This window comes from Monodelphis domestica, chromosome 1 (genome assembly GCF_027887165.1).
Source record: "Monodelphis domestica isolate mMonDom1 chromosome 1, mMonDom1.pri, whole genome shotgun sequence".
NCBI classification, from domain to species: Eukaryota; Metazoa; Chordata; class Mammalia; order Didelphimorphia; family Didelphidae; genus Monodelphis; species Monodelphis domestica.
In genome coordinates this window covers 536,060,601-536,079,893 of record NC_077227.1, presented here as the reverse complement: position 1 = coordinate 536,079,893, position 19,293 = coordinate 536,060,601, and the positions used below count along the sequence as shown (strand labels likewise).

The following is a 19,293-nucleotide window of genomic DNA, read 5'->3' as shown; positions in this document are numbered from 1 at the left end:
AATAGTTCTGGATGCACTCATTCTTTTAGTTTTTCAGTTATGTCTGACTCTTTGTTGACCCCATCTGGGGTTTTTTTGGTAGAGATCCTCGAACTTTTCCAGCTCATCTTACAGATGAAGAAACTGAGGCAAACAAAGTGAAATGATTTGTCCAAGGTCATATAGTTAGTTAAGTGTCTGAGATAAGATTTGAACTAAAGAAGTCTTTCTGACTTTAGGTCCAGTGCTCTGTCTACTACACCGTCTATCTGCCCCCTCATACTCAACCTCAGTTTATTCATATCTTCCTAGGTTTCCCAGTGTCTGTCCTATCTTACAACACATCCCTTATAGTAGAATAATATTCCCTTACAGCCATAGACTTTTATTTCTTTGACCATTCCCCATGGAATGGATTTTCCTTAGTGGGCAGAAGAGGATGTAAAGGCTCTCAGAAAGGGAAGGTATGCACCTAAATCCACATAGCCAATAAGCAGCAGGGCCAAGATGGAAATGGAAGGCTGGAGTCTTCAAATCAAATTCTTGTCTTGATACCTCTCACTGTCCGCCATGTCTGTGAGGATCCAGTTAGGTCTAAATCCTAACAGAGTTTAACTAAAGGCTTACTTGATTGTGTAAAGGGCTTTCTCTATGGCAGGCAGCATACACAGTCACTCCTTCAAGGTCTGATCTGCTCATGGGACTTCTCTGTGGCCCCATGACAGGCATCATTAACAGATCATTGGCTTATCCAGAGCTAGAAGGGTCCAGCTTCTTCAATGTATGTGGTCATGCAGGTGGGAAATGGAAGAGCTAGGATTTGAATTCAGCCCTTTGGATGCTAAATTCAAGTCTGTCCTCCCTTTATCCCAAATTTTCAAAGGTTGCTAATTCTGAAATATTTGCCTTCCATCTAACCTGGTGATGAGCCTCTCCATACTTCAGCTAGGTTGGGCCTCAGGCCAGAAGCCCCCCCGAAAGCTAATATTCCATCTTTCTCCATCTTAGTTGGATTGCAGTGTTGGTACTCTCTCCAGAATCCCAGAGTTTCCTTCACATTGGGATGAAACAGCAGAGTAGGACTTCAGTGGATGTATTTTACCTATTAACAAAACAACCCTTACCTCCCATCTTAGAATCAATACTATGTATTGGTTTCAAGGCAGAAGAGTGGTAAAGGCTAAGCAATAGGCGGTAAGTGACTTGCCCAGGGTCACACAGCTAGGAAATGTCAGACCAAATTTGAACCTAGCATGTTGCATTTCTTGACCCACTGAGCTACCTATTATACCTATTTTATAGGTGAGGGAACACATGATAGCAGCCTATGGTCACAGAGCTAAGAAGTGTTAGCGTCCAGAATTCAGACACAGGGCCCCTGATTCCACCTCAAGTGCTTTTCCCATGGCTCTTAGAATGGAACCTTTGTCCTTGGAATCCACAGTTCTGGGTCAACAGAATCCTTTAGGCCTCTAGCTTAAGGGCCAGCTTTCCTTCTTCGAAGTATGTAGAGCTTAGGAAGCTGGGAAGCATTTGGGAACCCAGTTGGGGCTTCTCTAGATTCTGCTTGCATCACAAAGCCCTGCTGTCCTTGTGCAATTAAACCTGATAGGGCGCTCCTTCAGTTCCTGTCCTTCTCTTGGAGGGTATGGAGCCCACTGGCTCCTAATTCAGTGTACACTTCACATTCTCCCTCCTCTTCTCTCCTCCTCTCTCATCCAGTGAGAAGAAACTTCATCTCCAAATTGGGCATTTTCACCCTCATTTCGACCTGGCTTCTTTGGCTCTCATCCAGGCCCACATAAAATCCAGCTTTTTACAAGAAACTTTTCTTGATCCTCCTTAATTCTGGCTCCTTTGGGTTGATTGTTTCCAACTTATCCTCTAGCTTCCCTGCACATGCTTGTTGCCATGTTATGTCCCCTCTAACTGAGCTCCTTGAGAACAAGGACCAATGACTACCTTTTGTTTTTCTTTGTGTCCCCGAGCTCTAGTGCAATGCCTGGAACATAGTAGGTGCTTCATAACTGTTTATTGATTGGCTAGTATTGAATATTCTTTTGACCTGGAGGCCTGTGGTGGTTTCCTCTTTTTTTTTTTTTAAACCCTTACCTTCCATCTTAGAATCAATACTGGGTATTGATACACAGTATTGATTTCAAGACAGAAGGTATAGGTTTATTAAAAAAAAAAAAGAAGAGTGGTAAGTGCTAGGCAATGGGGGTCAAGTGACTTGCCCAGGGTCACACAGCTAGGAAGTATCTGAGACCAGATTTGAACCCAGGACCTCCCATCTCTGGGCCTGACTCTCAATCCACTGATCCACCCAGCTGCCCCCTGGTTTCCTCTTTCTGAAAGGTAGGTATGCTCCTCAGTCTCCAAAGACTTCTTTTGCAACTTAATGAGGCTGGCCTGGGTTGGACCTCCTAATTCTGAACTTGAACAAGTTCCTGAAGGGATGCCAGATCTGTTTTGATATAGGCCTTTCCATTGAATGAATTCAATATTCTGAGAAAGGTATTCAACCAGTGCCAGTAAAGCTCTGCCAAGGGTTTTCAATGTTAGGATGCAGAGCATTGTAGTGGAAAGAGTACCGGGTTTGTTGCCTAGAGGGCCTCAGTTCGAATTCTGCCCTGGTTATTTACTACCTATCTGACCCTTGGTGAATCCTACTTTGGAACACGATTTCCTTATCTATAAAAAGGCCTTGGGTTCTAGCTCTAAACTCTCTTCCAGTTCAGGTTCCAAAGATCATAGGTCCAAAGTGAGCAGGTTAGAGGTGGTCTTGTCTAATCCCATCCTACCATTTTACAGAGAGAGCTGGGCAGCACAGTCAGGAAAACCTGAGTTCAAATTGGCCTCAGACAGGATGGCATTGGCATCTTCTTTGCAGGGTTGTTGTGAGGATCAAATGAGATAATATTCTTGTAAATAAAACAAGAGCTCAGTGCAGTACCTGTACATTGTAGGTGCTATGTAAGTGTTTATTCATTTCCCTGAAAAGAAGACAGGGAGGCCAAGAGATTAAGTGATATGCCCAAGGTGACTTAGGTGGTAAGAGAGATCCAGGATTCAAACTCAGGTTCTCTGACGGTTTTCATCACTCTTTCCAGTGCCATAGCCATTTTGGGCCCTACTAGTGTCTTAGGACTCACAGACTACCTAGTTAAACTATCTTGGTTTATAGATAAGGAAAATATTACCCGGGAAACGGGCCACCTATATAATGAAGGGATAACATTAGGAAGTCACTGAGACTCCTTCCAGCTCTAAATTCTATGAAATATGGAGACACAGAGACATCATTCCTGAGCTAGAACTAATCAAGATTTCAGAAGGCATCTCAAAGCCAGTTGCTGATGGCTCGTTGGAAGCCTTACGATGTTAAAAGAAATTATTTCATCATGTTAACTGACTCCCAGTTTAGTAATCTCTGTCCCCTGTAATATATGATTTCCTTGAGGGCACTAGGTTCCAGATAATGAATGTTTTAGGTCTCTCTGCTCTGAAGGTCTAGGATCTAATTCATTGCATGCTTAAGATGTGTAATGAAAATTCCTCTCTGAAACCAGTGTCTGGATAAACATGTTTTAGTTCCATAAAAAGTAGAATGGACCAAATGGAAAAGGAGGATCAAAAAGCAATGGAAGAAATTCATTCTTTAAAAATTAGAATTGGGCAAATAGAAACTAATGACTTCACAAGACATCAAGAAACAATAAAACAAAATGAAAAGAATGGAAAAAAAGAAAATATGAAATACCTCATTGGATACACATTTTTTCTAGAGCAGGTACCTGTACTTCAGGGCTGGATCATTCAACATTTCCTGTCAGTTCCTATTTTTTCTAGCCCCACTAGTGATATATATATATATATCCATGGTTTGTCTCTCACCCACCCAGGGAGGGCCCTTCTAGCCTGGCTAGTGCTTCTATCCAAATCTTTGCTCATTCTCTAGGTCAGATGTTCTAGGAGGGTTTGGACTCGCCTCACCCAAGCCACCTCTAGTACTTTACTAATTCTTATTATCTGTATTCAAGTCAGAGCTCCACTAGTGAACAGCTAGTTTTCATGCTTTATCCGTTCAGTTAGGCTGCAAGCTCCAAAAGGACAGGGACAGTATCTTATTCACCCTTAACATCCCACCCCAACGCCATTGATTTGGGAATCACTGAATATAAATATCTTGACAATCCTGTTAGTTAGTATAGAATATACAATTCTAAATCATTAGTACAGAATATATGTAATTCATACATTCAATTATATATATATACATATTTAAATAGCTTCAAAAAATTTGGATCAGCTCACTAAAGACAGTCATGATAATTATAGGTGATGTTTATAATGTTTTAAGGTTTATAAAGTGCTTTTCATTGTCTCAGTTGAGCTTTATAATAATAGCCCTTTGAAGTAGGCAGTCTAGATTTTATTTTGTGGATAAGGAATATTGGTTTGCCCTGGCCACAGATTTAAGGGTGCCTGGGGCCACATTCAAACTGTCCAGAGCTGAAGTCATCATGATGAGTGTTCAGATACATCCTTAAAGCCCTCCTGCCCTCTGGCACTTAACTAGCTGTGGGACCAGAAGGTGCATCACTTAAATTCTCCAAGCATCACTTTCCTCGTTGGTAAAATGGGGCTCCTCTTGCCAAGAGCTTTACCTCACAAGATGGTTAAAAGGATCAGAAATGTCATATAAATGCCAGCTGTTGCTGTTATTTTCCATTTGGTAAGACTTACCAGAGTTTAGGCTCTCTGGCACAGGGTTCTGGGAACAATGAGGCAACAGATGTCAACTTTAATAGCAATAGTGGTTGACAATCATATAGTACTTCATAGACATTCTCTCATTTGATGCTTGTAAGAATTCTACAGTCTAGGAAGGGAGTGCAAGGGTTATTATCTCCATTTTACAGATGGGGAAACTGAGACAGTGGGGAAATGTTGCTCATATTTACACAGCTGGTATGTTGTAGACCTTAGGGGGCTTCCCACCATGCTGTGCTACGGCCATACATCCTCAGGGTGAAACTCAACTTCTTGCCAATGGGGAGTTGTCTTTTTAGACCTTTGGTGTATCCAGGTTTTTTTGTAGAAAATACTACCTTTTGCAAAGTTAACTTTTTTTTCCCCACATACAGCAACTGGCACAAATCGAAACAGACCTGAAAACCCGAACGGCTGCCTACAACACACTGAAAGGAAACCTGGAGAATCTGGAAAGGAAATCCTCGTATGTATCTTTGCTTTTGCTAACTCCTGGGACCTCTAGCTCGCCTGAGCTGGCTGGCCCAAGTAACCTACTGTCAGCTTTGTTTACTCTTGTCTATGGAATTGTCTTTGCTTCTTTGGGAGGCGACTGGGGACTGGAATGCCATTGTTCTCTTCCCCCACCCCTTGTACCTCCCTCACTTCTTCCCCATCTCAATTCAATTCAATAGGTATTTATGACCTATGATATCCCAGGCTTGGGTGGGTTTGGGATTTTGATGGAGACCTCCTGAAGGAGATAGAGAATTCCTTCCTTGGAGGAATTTATTGACCACCTGCTAAAGAAAAGGGCAGTGTGTGGAGATCAGTAGATAAATGGTCACCCCAGGAGGGGGGAGTGAGTCATGGCAGGCTTCTCTTGGGCACCTGGGCTGAGGACCGAAGGAGGACCTACCTGGCTTCTGGGAGGCCAGGAGGGAGTCTTCAGGGAAGCCTTATGCAAATACATGGTGGGAAACAGACTGTTTAGGGATGGAAACAGCTAATCACTTGGCTGGAACATGAAGTTCATGAGGGAGAATATAAATAATAATGGAAAAGTTGGTTGGCAAGACCACAGGGGAGCTTAAATGCCAAAAAGTGAAGTTTCTATTTTGTCCTAAAGACAACAGGGAGCCACTTGAGGTTTTTGACCTTAAAAATTTAGATGGTCAGTTTTGTGCCTCAGAGAATATTATTTTGGCCATTGAAGATAGATTGGAGAGTATAGAGACTGGGAGCAGAGAGACCAATTAAAAGGCAATTGAGGGGGCAGCTGGGTAGCTCAGAGGATTGAGAGCCAGCCCTAGAGACAGGAGGTCCTGAATTCAAATTTGGTCTCTTCCTAGCTGTGTGACCCTGAGTAAGTCACTTAACTTCCTTTGCCTAGTCCTTACAGGTCTTTAATAAATGAATCCTCAGTCTTTTAAATTGAGAATGAAGCAGTATTGGATTGAATGAATCAAGCAATTCTCCTAGTGTCAAGAGTCTTGGTTTGGAGTTCTACCTTTGTGACTTGATTAGCTCTGTCCCTGGATAAGTCACCTATAAAATAATGAGCATCATACTTCCCCCTGGGGAAGAAAGTACTTTGTAAAGCATACAAAGTACTTTAGTATTATAGATACCCGAGGGCAGCTAGATGGCCTACTGGATAGAGCCCTGGATTTGGAGTCAGAAATCCTAGACTTCAAATTTGACTTGAGACACTTACTAACCTTATTTCACTTTCTTCATTTGTAAAATGGGGACAATGAAAGCATCTGCCTCCCATAGATTCAAAGAGGATTAGATTTGTGAAGTATTTTGCAAACTTTAACACTAGCTTTTTTTTAACCCTTACCTTCTGTCTTAGAATCAATACTGTGTATTGGTTCCAAGGTGAGCAGAAAGGGCTAGGCAATGGGTGAAGTGACTTGCCCAGGGTCACACAGCTAGGAAGTGTCTGAGGTCAGATTTGAACCTAGGACCTCCCATCTTTAGGTCTGACTCTCAATCCACTGAGCCATCCAGTTACCCCCCAACAGTAGCTTTTGATATGTGAAGTTTGTTACTTGAAAAGTGCTTTCTATATGCTCTCTGGTGGTAAGTTATGACTTTTCCAAGTGCAAAGTATAGCTTGGGAGAGTTGGACTCTAAGGAAAACTGAGTGCCCCAGAATAGACATTCAAATTGTGTGGTGCAGGAAACTTAAGAGTCCCTGGGACAGCAAGGAGATCAGCCCAATCAATGCTTAAAAGAAAATGATTCAAATTATTCACTGGAAGGTCAAATGCTGAAGCTTAAATACTTTGGCCACATAATGGACAGGACTCATTGGAAAGTTCTGATGTTGAGAAAGAGTGAGGGCAAAAGGAGAAGCGGCCAGTCAGGCGGCGATGACAGTGTCATGGAAACAACAAATGTGAACTTGGACAGGCTTGGAGAGAGTGGAGGATTGAAGGGCCTGGCCTGCTAGGGTCCATGGGTCAGGAAGAACAGAGTGTCCTGGTGGTGCTGTTCCCAGCACCCCGTTTGGCCAGAGCTTCATAGGTGAATATCCTGGATGAAATTTCAAAAGAAGCTTTTTTATCTCCTTGTTTTCTGGTGAAAGTCAACTAGGTTGTTCGGGCTGAAAACCCTGCAAAAGGAAGCTTTGCCATATCTTGTGCTATCTCCCTATGGGAGTAACTGGAACCAACTCCTCCTCTCCTGGCAGGGAGCTTCAGAGTGGCACAGAGCAGCCACCACTTCTAGAAATATGCAAGGAGCCTGGAGAGAGAGAGAGGCAGAGGCAGAATTCAGTGGGGAGCATGTGGAGGCAGCAGATTGCTTTAGGTTTGGAGTCCAAGCATCTTGCTTTGATTCCTGACTGCTCCTGACTTGCTCAGTGATTTTGATATGTTACTGTCATTTCACTCTCTTGGGGCTCAGTCTTTTATAAAATAAAGAAGGTGGACATCTCTAAGATCACTTTTTTGTTGTTTTTTGGTCGTTTTCAGTCATGTCTGACTCTTTGGGACCCCAAAGAGTTTTGGCAAAAGATACTAGAGTGATTTGCCATTTTCTTCTCCAGCTCATTTTATAGATGAGGAAACTGAGGCAAACAGGGTGAAGTGACTTAAAGCTAGTAAAGTATCTGAGGCCAGATTTGAACTCAGGAAGATGAATCTTTTGACTCTAGTCCCAGCACTCTATGCAATGCAATTTAGCTGCCCAATATCCCTTATGATTAGAGATTATTATGATTATTTTTTTTTCACCAAAACAGTTTTATTTCCAGTGTTTAATTGGGTATGCACACAGGCATGACACAGGTTTGGATTCATTAAGTCTTCATGCAGAATTATATTCTTCATAAAAGAAGGCAGTTCCATCCAGGATCCACTATCTACATGCCTATGTTACAACATTTGTATCAAATCTGATATCTGAAGAAAAGATACACATATCATATGTTCATTTAAGTTACTTATTTTACAGAAAGATTAAAAATTCAAGTCATATCCATGATGGATAAAACACTGGACTCAGAATCAGAAAGGCCTGAGTTCAAATTGAGCCTTGACACTTTCTAGCTTTGTGACCTAGGTCAAGTCATATAACCTGGCTTTCTCATTTTGCCTGGAACATTGTATGCTTATATGCTTGTTTCTTTCCCCTCTCCTTCATTTCAATTTTAGGAGCCCTTCCTCCTTCCTTCCTTCCTTCCTTCCTTCCTTCCTTCCTTCCTTCCTTCCTTCCTCCCTCCCTCCCTTCCTCCCTCCCTCCCTCCCTTCCTCCCTTCCTCCCTCTCTTCCTCCCTTCCTCCCTTCCTTCCTCCCTTCCTCTCTTCCTCCCTTCCTCCCTTCCTCTCTTCCTCCCTTCCTTCCTTCCTCCTTTCCTCTCTCCCTCCCTTCCTCCTTTCCTCCCTTCCTCCCTTTCTCCTTTCCTCCCTCCCTCCCTTCCTTCCTTCCTTCCCTCCTACCTATATATCTCTTGGGGACATCAGAAATAGCTTTTTTCTGAGAATGCATGGTGGGTACCACATTTGGGAATAGCAAGTTAGGCCTTTCAAACTTGAACAAGTAGGGTTGAGGGGAAAGGCATTCTAGGCAGGGGAAAGGGGTAGGAAAGCCCAACAAGTGCTGTGTTCGAGATATAAACTGGAGCACAGAAGTACATGTGAGGCAATGGTACTATCTGAGGGGTTTGGCAACTCTTTCCCCATTCCCCATCCCAGCCAGTTTCCTGCTCTGTAAATGAGGGGACTGGATTATATTGTTTAGATGGTCTAGAAGTGCCCCGCCAGCTCTAGATTGTCTTCCCATAGAGTTTGGGTTTGGGTGATGAGACCTTTAATAAATGAATCCTCCATCTTTAAGCATCAAGAAGCAGCATGGTGTGGAAGTTACTGGAGTCAGTAGTCAGCTGGGTTTCTATGTCCTGGAGCCTGCCCTATGCAATGCGGCATTAGTTAAATCACCATCTTTCTGAACTCACTTTCATAAGGTTATTGGCTAAAAAATGCTCCTTTCTTCCCCCTGAAAGCCCTTATCTTCTGTCTTAGAATTGATCCCAAGTATTGGTTCCATGGCAGAAAAACAGTAAGGGCTAGGCAATGAGAGGTAAGTGACTCATCCAGGGTTACACAGCCAGGAAGTATCTGAGGTCCCATTTGAACCCAGGATTTATCTTTTCTAGACCTGGCTCTTTATCCACTGAGCCCCTACTTGCCCCTGGAAAATGCTTTTAAAATCCTAATGTTCTAAAGAAAAGTATTATTGCAAGATTCCAGCTATGGACATAGCCATTTTATCTTAGAAGGTGGTCTGGTTGGGAAGGAGAGTCAGAGCCTGGGATGATGTCCACTGGAGGGTGCTATGTTCTCATGGAGTCAAACACCTCATGAGAGGGAAGTAAGATGAGAAAACTAGGTTATGGCCAGATCCTGGAGGGCTTTGTAGAGTTGGGAAGTTGGACTTGACTTAGTGAGTCCTGAGAACGTATTGGGACTGGGGTTTTAAGCAGCTTTTGAGCAGAGCTTCGCTGTGATCCAAACAATGCATTAGGATGATTAATCTGGCAGAGCAATGGAGGGAGGAGGGGAGCCCAGGCCACCTAGGACTGGAATTTAGGCAGCTAGAATCTAGCCACCTTGGCAGACTGATGAGAACGTGATTAGGTTGATGAGCTAAGTTCGCCTCATCTCCTGGGGAAGAGGGAGGTGCAGCCTTACTACCTGGGAGGCCAGCAGACAGAAGGAGAAAGGTGTGAATTGCTAGGGAATTAGATGAATAAGGAACATTTTCCAAATAGTGCCCCATGATGCCTCTACTTGCCCATGGCTATCGCTAAGATGATACACTTTCCCTATCTTTCCAGCCTTATCTTATTTGTTTCATTCTTCACAATTCATTCTCCTTGTCAATTGGATGACCCTGGCCCTGCTGTGGCTCATACTGTCTTCCATGCATGGAATTTAAATCAACAAGCAATCTTAAATGTTTACTCTAGGGTTAGCATTGTGCTACATGTTGGGGATAAAAAAAAATGCTTCCTTCTACATTTTTTGGATGAAATATTCATTCCTAAAACTTATCTAAAATGGTACCTCCTCCATGAAGCCTTCCTTATTCTCCCCCATCAGTAAAGACCTTCACTAGTGACCCTCAACTCTACCTGTCCGGAAGGAAACAATGGAAAAGAAAGTGGAAAAATGGCTTGATTTATAGACAGAAGACTTGGGTTCAAGTCTTCATCTTATGACTTGTGTTACCACAGGCAAGTCATTTAATGTTTTGAGACCTTAGTTCCCTCATCTGTAAAAAGGAAGGGGGTACAACCAGATGATCTTGAAAGTCCTATCCAATTTGAAATTTATTGCCTTTTGCTCCCCTGCCCCACCTTGCCCTAATACTTTATCCTACACAAAGTGAATTTGTCCCTAGAAAATGTGCCTAATGCAACCAGATTCTTTTATCAATGTAACTCATAAGCACCTGTGAGGTGCGGCACTGCTGGCTACATAGAATGAATGGATTTGGGTCATCTTTTTTAAAACTTGCATTTAAAGGGTGCAAATTCCTTGGTGGTGGTGTATCTCCCCTAGGCATAACAGGAGCTGGCACAAAGCAGGCTCTTAAAAACATTATCTGTAGTATTATCAAATCCAATATAGATGCTGCTTCCTCCAACAAAGCTTTCCAGATCCCTCATTCAATTATAGACTGTTCCTGGTAGATGTTAAAGAGCCCTTCGTCATTTTCTCATGTACTATTTTAAAAATCACTGTTCCATCTTAGAATCAATACTGTGTGTTGGTTCCCAGGCAGAAGAGCAGTAAGGGCTAGGCAATGGGGGTTAAGTGACTTACCCAGGGTCACACAGCTGGGAAGTGTCTGAGGCCAGATTTGACCCCAGGACCTCCCTCCTGTCTACAGGCGTGGTGCTCTATTCACTGAGACACCCAGCTGCCCCTTCCATAATGCTTGTTATGGCCATTTTGCAGTGAGGATCGCTCGTTCTCGGTGTGTATGTGACACACATGCCACTAATTCTGAATGAGAGACGAGGAGCGCAGACTGGGCTGCTGGGCCTCTCCTTTGACCTCCCTTCTTCTTGCTTTTACTTTTCAGAGGAAACCTCTTAACTCGGACGTTAGCAGATATTGTGAACAAAGAAGATTTCGTGCTAGATTCAGAGTATCTCGTCACTCTCGTGGTGATAGTTCAAAAGTAAGAGCCTTGTTAAGCGACTCCAACTTCAAACAGCCTCCGTTTCTCTCTGACCCAGGAGAGCCAGGGGAGAGGGGCGGGTGGCAGGCCGCTGCCCGAGGTGCGTGGGACAGAGAGGCCGGCCTCGGTGCCCCGGGAGCCGATGGGCCCCCCCAGAGAAAGTCGTGGCCCTGTCCAAGGCAAGTGCCCCCTCGAGGCCTCGGGACCTTGACCTTCACACGGGGATGACAACACGCTTGTTCGGAAAGCGCTCTCGGGAGCTTGTGTGTTGGAAAGGGATGTTAATGTTGCCCTTGTTGCCGATGCTAACTCAAGTTCTGTCCTGTTGCTTGTAGGCCAAACTATTCACAGTGGCAAAAAACGTATGAATCCCTCTCAGACATGGTGGTTCCTCGGTCAACCAAGTAAGTGGAACTCGAGCTAGGTCTTTGGTCGTCGGGGCATGACATCCTGCTGGTGTTTTCTCCAAAGAGAGTAAATTGTGGGACTGGCGGGAGCCTTGGATGGGTGCTCACAAACACTGGTTCCAAGCCATAAACAAAAGCATCTGTCTATTCCTGGGCAAGTCACCGCTCTTCTCTGGGCTCTATAAAATGCGAAAGAGCTGGGAATAGAGCTAAGGAGGGCCTGTTTGTCATTAGAAGTCTTAAGATTCACCATGATGTCCTAGATTATTTTTTATAACTGAAATTATATATGTAATATATGCTGACATAAATACACCTTTTAAACACGCATTCCGTATTTGATGCATGCATACAAAAGCAAACAGGAGAATTGTGAGATATGTCTTTAATATTTCCAGAATCTAGAATTTCTTTGGTCTGGACCATCTTTCCTGTGATGGTTCTAGTTCCTCCAGTCCTTACAACATGGCTTTGAGTTGCTCTGATTAGAGGAAAAATCATTCACTTGATGAACCTCTTTGCTCTTGGATGAACGTAGGAGACAGGCATGCAGGCCATGAGTGGGCTCTTATTTGAAACTCCTAACTTGTGCTTTTGGGAAATGAGGGTCACCTCCGTATCATGATCAGGTATCGCTAAGCATTATGGGAAGATAGAGTAAAAAAAAAAAAAAAGAGAGAGAGATGGTCCTCTCCCTCACAGTCTCTCCATCAGATGGAAAGACATGGGACCGAACAGCTTTCCTAACTCGTGTGTGACCAGAAGAGGAAAGGATTCTCTTGAGGCTTAAGACACAGCCCCAGGCTTAGAATATAGTCTGCACATCACATGTGAAGGTGGTGTTTGAAATGGGTCATGGAAGATGAGTAACATATTAATGTTTAACCAAAAAAAAAAATAAAAATAAAAAAGCAAATCCAATTAAGTGATTTACTCTCTGGTTGCTTGCTGTGAATTAAGAACTTGCTGTTAGTTTCAAGATGAGAGCCACAGAATCATAGACTTAGAGCTGAACTTGGCATAATGGATAGAATGCTGGATCCAGAATCAGGAAGATGAGTTCAAAAAGTGAGTTTGGGAAAGAGATTCAACCTTTGCCACTTTCTGTTTCCTCTTCTTGGTTGATGAATAAAATGAGGTAACATACTGTAGATATTCGTTATCCTCATCACCATTTTAGGCTTCATTCAGTCAAACCCTTATTTTACAGCTGAGGATCTATGCCCAAAAGAGTTGTGAACTGACTCTGTTCACGCAGGATTCACACACAGTTATTCTGATTCCAGCACCACGAAGGTGTGTGGATTCACAAAACTCATCTTGGTATGGAGGTGATCTTGTATTCCCAGCTCTTTTTTTTTTTTTAAACCCTTACCTTCCATCTTGGAGTCAATACTATATTTTGGTTCCAAGGCAGAAGAGTGGTAAGGGCTAGGCAATGGGGGTCAAGTGACTTGTCCAGGGTCACACAGCTGGGAAGTGTCTGAGGCCAGATTTGCACCCAGGACCTCCTGTCTCTAGACCTGACTCTCAATTCACTGAGCTACCCAGCTGCCCCCTGTATTCCCAGCTCTTAAAGCTTCCAAATAAAAAGAATTTTATAGGATGTCAGATCGTGAAGAATAATAGCCTTTTAGTCCAAGAGCCATGACGACTGGGGTCTTCTCTTCCACAGACTGATTGCTGAAGATAATGAGGGAGGCCTCTTTACAGTCACACTGTTTCGGAGAGTGATCGATGATTTCAAAGTCAAAGCTAGAGAAAAGAAGTAAGGATTTGGGGCTGCCACGTGATGTATCTGTTTACTCATTATATTTTCCCCTTTTTGAAATCTGAAGTGGAAAGCTTGAAAATATGCTTTTCTGCAGCGCCTCTATCCAAACTATAAACTTGCCATCTGTGCCCTCATCCCTTTAGTTAGTTAAGCAAAAGTTCCCCAATTTAGTTAGTGCCAAAGTCAAACGACTTAAATTAAACCCTGTTCTCCCGACTCCTAGTGTGTAGGACCTTTCTTCCAATACACCTAGTAATTAGCTAACATATTGCTTCTTTTAAGGTTCATTGTCCGTGAATTTTTCTATGATGAAAAAGAAATTAAAACTGAAAGGGAAGAGATGACTAAATTGCTTTCTGAAAAGAAGCAACAGTATGTAAGTACTTGAGCCCAGTACTTTTCTTGCTGGATTTCCAAACTTGCTGCCCCACCCTTCAGTTATCCCTTTACCGAAGCAGGTGTTTTAGCTAGAAGAGGCCTTTGTTTGAGCCTGGAAATTCCCTTGATTTGGTTCCCAACTCTGAGAGATCTTGGGGAAGCCTGTCTTCCCTTAGTTCCCATGCCCTTCCATCAGGAGGGCCATCGGATGTCATGGGGGCCTTGTGCCAAATGCCCTCCAAAAGCAGTCGCAGGCACTGATAATGAGCATCTTCCCTGGAAAAGGGGTCCTGGGTGCCCCCGCACTGAGGCCAATGGAGGGCAGAGGCTCATGGGCCAGAGGTACCAACACGGCCCCTGTGTTGATGGCAATAATGTAGCTAAGCTGAGAAAAACAGGTCTGACCACTTTTGACAGCATAGTTTCAAGGGAGTGGTGCTTGGTGTCCAGATGTACCAAACAACCACCTCTTGTCTTTACCTCCCCATGTTCTTAGCAAGGCATCTGCCTAAAAAGATGTCCTCCAGCAACGGTATCGTGTGAAGGAAGCTTAGTTTAGCCTGTAATGAAAGGACCAGACTCTGTGTTTTTAAAGATGAGCCGTATGGCCTTGGGGCAAGTGATTTTTTCTTTCCCTACCTCAGTTTGCTCCTCTGTCAAAGTGGACTTAATCCATGTGCAATCCTGGGCAAGCCACTTAATCCCTTTTGCCTAGCCCTTGCCCTTTCATCCCAAGGGTTGATACTGAGACAGAAAGTAAGGGTTTAAAAAAAAATACACCTTCAGTCCCAGGCATATCAGTCCCATTTTCAGAAGTCAGCACCACATCCTCGATTGCTGCTTCTTCCTCATTGAGTCCATTACATCTTTTATTATCATGCTTACCACCAAGCATTCTGGTTTTGAGCTCCTGGGAATCTCTACTGATTTCAGGACTGGTTATGAATGATGATTTCCTTTTTGGGGGGAAAGGCTTTATGTCATTTTTATAAAGTATGTCATCGATGCTACTTACGTGAAAACATTCATGCTCAAGACAGTTGAGGTTTTAGAAATGCAGATAGTTGACCAAAAAAGATGTCAGAGATTTATATGTAAAAAACTTCAGACCTCTGGCCTAGGGCTGGGGCTCGGTTGACGTTCAGCCCAGTCACCCGTAGCTCTTACATTGTCTTGAACAATGACAGCTGACGTCCTGTGATGCCCCTGGGCTCCTCTAAAATCCTCAGCCATCAAAGAATGAGTCAATTCTGGTCAATAGACTTTCATTTACGGAGGCAGGTCATTGCCAAATGACGCTAAATCAGAGTTAAACATCCAGGGCTTTTTTTCCTTTTAATTGGGAAAGAAGAGTGAGATGATTTCTGAAGTTACTTTTATTGCTAAGCTGTTAAATTCTGTTAAACTTGAGCTAACAAGAACATCTTGTAACTCTTCTTCCAATTCCCCAAACATTCCTGTATATCCCCATTAAAAAAAAAAAAAAAATTAATCTCCACCAACCCAGCATTCTCCCTGCCTCCAAAGGAACCAATGAATCGGTTCTTTCTGACTTGGAAATCAGCTCTTTCCTAATGAATGACCTATGCACTTCGAATTTCCAGGACCTGGACTGGTTAGGAGTCATTTTTATTTCCAGGGTAACTTTCTAGGAGTCTCCTGCTGAGGAGAAAGGGTAAAGCGGGGCTCTTGGCACTGCTCTCTGTCTCACCACAGTCCAACCTGAGACCACCCCATTTATCAGCGTGTTATACAAGAGCATCACACCTGCCATCTGGCTTATCCGATGGCTGGGCTAGAATTTTACAAGGTGTTCACTTGTGGACACGGAGCTCTGTAATAGGCATCCGAGTTTAAACATTTAATAGCTTTCAAGCTTCTCGTCTTAATATATGGGGAAAGCAGCCTAGAGCCTGCTGGCCTTTAGGCACTGGTAGGGCTGGGGCGGCTTTCGGAGTATGGTGCTGAGTTGACAGGTCACAGCCTATTTTCTGTCTTAATCTCTTCTTCCGTCTCTTACATTATCTTTGAGGATATAGTTTTCTTCTTCTGTTATTCTTCACCAAAGGGGAAGGAGCTGCATTTTCTTGTGGGTCTTCCTTCATTTCAGTCTGTGCTTCCAGAGACAGGATGACATCTCAGCTCTACAGACTCAGTCCTAGTCTCTGGTCCCGTATTGGCCACTGTCTCTCTGCCATCTTCCAGGCTTTTTTTTTAACTTTCCCTTTTACTTCATTCCACACATTCTACAGTACCATTTTGCCAGTCTATGTGCAACTCTTCAGACAGTTCTCCGTCTCTCATCTCCTGGCCTTTGCATCGACTGTCTCCCGTGCCTGGAACGTTCTGCCCCCTCACCTCTCCCTCTCTGACTTCCTTCAGCATCTGGGGAGGGCCTGGGCCACTGTTCCATAGACTTGTGTTGTTCCATGAGAGAAGACGCCCCCTCTAGGCCCATGATGCCTCTTACTCCCTCCTTTAGTGCCTGGCTTTGTTCCCGGATGAGTGAGCGAGGAAATCGCCAAGCCAGAGGCCCAGGCCAGGCTCCGTTTTCCTGAGCTTAGATGACAGATCGAATTTGCGCACTTGGTCTCTATGTGTAATGTTAAGACTCGTCATTCACTTGCTTGCTTTTAGATGCTTTTCACTGATTTAATGTTAGTTTGTGTTCTGATGCAGGTTGCTGAAAGATTAATAAATCATTTCTATGCTTATAGCAAACTTCACGTGTTGCCCATATAAAGAGCAAAAAAGGCCGTAGTGGGCCTGCCGGGCAGACGGACAAAGAGAAAGAGAGTGAGGGAGAGGGTGAGGTAAGCAATTCTGCCTGGGGAACTTTCCTCTTCCTTCTCCAGGCTGAGAGGTCTTTAACTCTTGGTAAGATGAACCCCAACCCTTCCCCCTCCCCATTTTCATCATCTAGTACGGCTCTCACCAGGCCACAGACTAATAAAATGATGAAAACGGGGCCTCCTCCCTGGCCGATCTCGCCTTTTCCTTCTCTACAGAACTTTGTTAACTGTTCCCTGTTCCCCCTAATACGGGCAATGAATGTGCTAGGTGGGCTAGGTTGTTCCAGGATTCTAGCTGGATGGAGCTGCTGATTGGGAGACGAGTCTTTGGCTTTAGGACGGGTTCTGCCACTAACTCACTCGGATCTTGGGGCAGCTCCTCTATGCTCTTGGTTTCCCCATCTGTGCCCATGAGGAGAGGGGCCCTCGGCCACTCCCCCACATAGCTTGAGGTGCTGGGGAGGACTCCTGCACGATTGTCTGTGAAGTTCTTCGAGACCGCAGAGAAGACTCTGTAGCTTGTGCTGCTTCTCGTTAGTTTGGTCACTACTCCATCGAGGGAAATGCTCCGGAAATCTGCGCAGCATTTCCCCAGCCAAGCAGGGTTGGGGCTTTAAGCGGACCCGAAACATCGTCTTGGAGTGTTGGTAGAGCACTGTTGGCTTTAGCACGGTTGACGCAGTAGCTTGCAATGAGAGATGGTAAAGATCCCCAGTTGGACATCGTTGTCGGACAAAAGCCTGCAATCTGCCCGGTACTGGAACTTCCTTTGTCGGGGGGCTTCCCAGGTCTCCCAGACTTTGGTGTAGATGGTTTGCATGTGCTGGTGGCTGAGCTGCTAACGGCCTTCAACTCTACTTAATAGAGTCGAATCGGATGTCAATCAGCCCCCTGAAATAGAGTGGGGACGTTTATATCTTGCTGGAAGGCGGACTTCTGGATGGCTTCTCACCACCTTCTTTAGCTTTCGCAAGCTTCGTGGTATTTCCTAGCCACTTCAGTCTTCTATCCCAATGGCAAGTCTGTTAACATGCTGGGTCTAGAAGAGGACGAGTCACAGGAGAGAAGTGATAACCTGCTTTCTTTTCAAGGGTCCCCTTTTGCGCTGGCTGAAGGTGAACTTCAGCGAATCGTTTATTGCCTGGATTCACATAAAGGCTTTGAGAGTATTTGTTGAATCGGTGCTAAGGTAAGTGAGCCAGGCTGGATGTCGGGGAGCACCCTAGTTCTCGAGGTGGGGCTGAGCGTGGAATCGGGAAGAGGCTCAAATTCCGCTTCTGACACTAGCCGTGAGACTCTAGGCAGTCACTTCAGCTCTCACCCGAGATTGTTACAGACATCCTATCTGTAAAGTGCTGACCCTTTAGGTGCTATGTAATGCGAGTCATTAGTTAGTATTGATGATTACCCTTCTACAACTACTTTGCCTTCTTGATGAAATTATAATAATGAACAAAGACAAAGTGGCAGCTAGATGGTGCAGTGGATGGGGCGCCTGACCTGCAGATAAGTAGACTCTTTTTTCTGAATTCAAATCTGGCCTCAAACGAGTTAGTGTGACCCTGGACAGGTCACTCAACCCTGTTTGCCTCTGTTTCCTCATTTGTAAAATGAGCTGAAAGGAAATGGCAAGACACTCCAGTATCTTTTGTCAAGAAAACTCCAAATAGGGACACAGACAGGACTGAAACAACTGAACCAAAAAGTAATATAACCCAGAGCTTATATTCTCTGTGTGGCCAAGGGAGGCTACTTTAGCTTAGAACCTCAGTTTATTCATTTATAAAATGGTTAGACAAGGACATTTGAATTTCCAATTTGTAAATTTCCAGTTTGTAATTCTTAAGGCTAAGAAATATTAGTGTCACATGACTGAAGTTTTGAAGAATTTTAAAGGTAACGAATTCCATAAGTTTATCATTTGTATAGGTAATGGGACCTCCCTGTGGGGGCTCAGCAGGGGAAAAGCTTGTAAAGCCATGTTAAACAGTGTAATGGATGGATTTTTGGAGTAGAATGAGAACATTTCTGTCCAGTTCTTTCATAGAAGTGAAGAGTATTACTTGAGAAATCTCAAAAAAAAAAAAAGAGATGGTGACAGGAAGGACAGCTAAAGGGAGGGGGAAAAAAAAACTTGCAAAATCCAAGTTCCTACTTGTTGGGAGTTGGTGCCTATTTGTTATCAAAGTACTTTTCCAGTTCGCTCTTGTCTGCAGACATAGGCCAGTGGCTCTCTACCTTCCACAGGTTGCCAACTTTTTAAGGGGAGAAGAGGGATTTTGAGAAGTGTTCCATGATAGAGGTACCCTAACTGGTGGTAGATTTTACAGTGCTGATTTTGTCATTCAAAAAGTCATCTGTTAAACATTTACCAGTTACAATGAGTAATGTGAAGGAACTGTGGAAGAACATTTAGAATCTACAACCCACTTTTGTCCCTATGGTACTGACAGTCTTATATATTAATCAACTCCTATACGTTAATACAATGCAAAAGAAAATGCAAATAA

The 19,293-nt window shown here is 43.8% G+C and overlaps 1 protein-coding gene across 2 annotated transcripts in view; it reads left to right on the top strand.

Annotated features, from left to right (window-relative positions):
• ATP6V1C2 (ATPase H+ transporting V1 subunit C2) overlaps positions 1–19,293 on the top strand; it is a 63,259-nt gene that overhangs the window by 41,469 nt on the left and 2,497 nt on the right. The window contains exons 6-12 of one of the 2 annotated variants that reach the window (XM_016427655.2): positions 5,130–5,221; positions 11,334–11,432; positions 11,768–11,836; positions 13,515–13,607; positions 13,896–13,989; positions 16,709–16,804; positions 17,875–17,972. In XM_016427655.2, coding sequence (XP_016283141.1) covers positions 5,130–5,221; positions 11,334–11,432; positions 11,768–11,836; positions 13,515–13,607; positions 13,896–13,989; positions 16,709–16,804; positions 17,875–17,972 — 641 coding nt within the window. The remainder of the gene's footprint in view (positions 1–5,129; positions 5,222–11,333; positions 11,433–11,767; positions 11,837–13,514; positions 13,608–13,895; positions 13,990–16,708; positions 16,805–17,874; positions 17,973–19,293) is intronic. The other variant, XM_007476135.2, reaches the window with a different exon arrangement.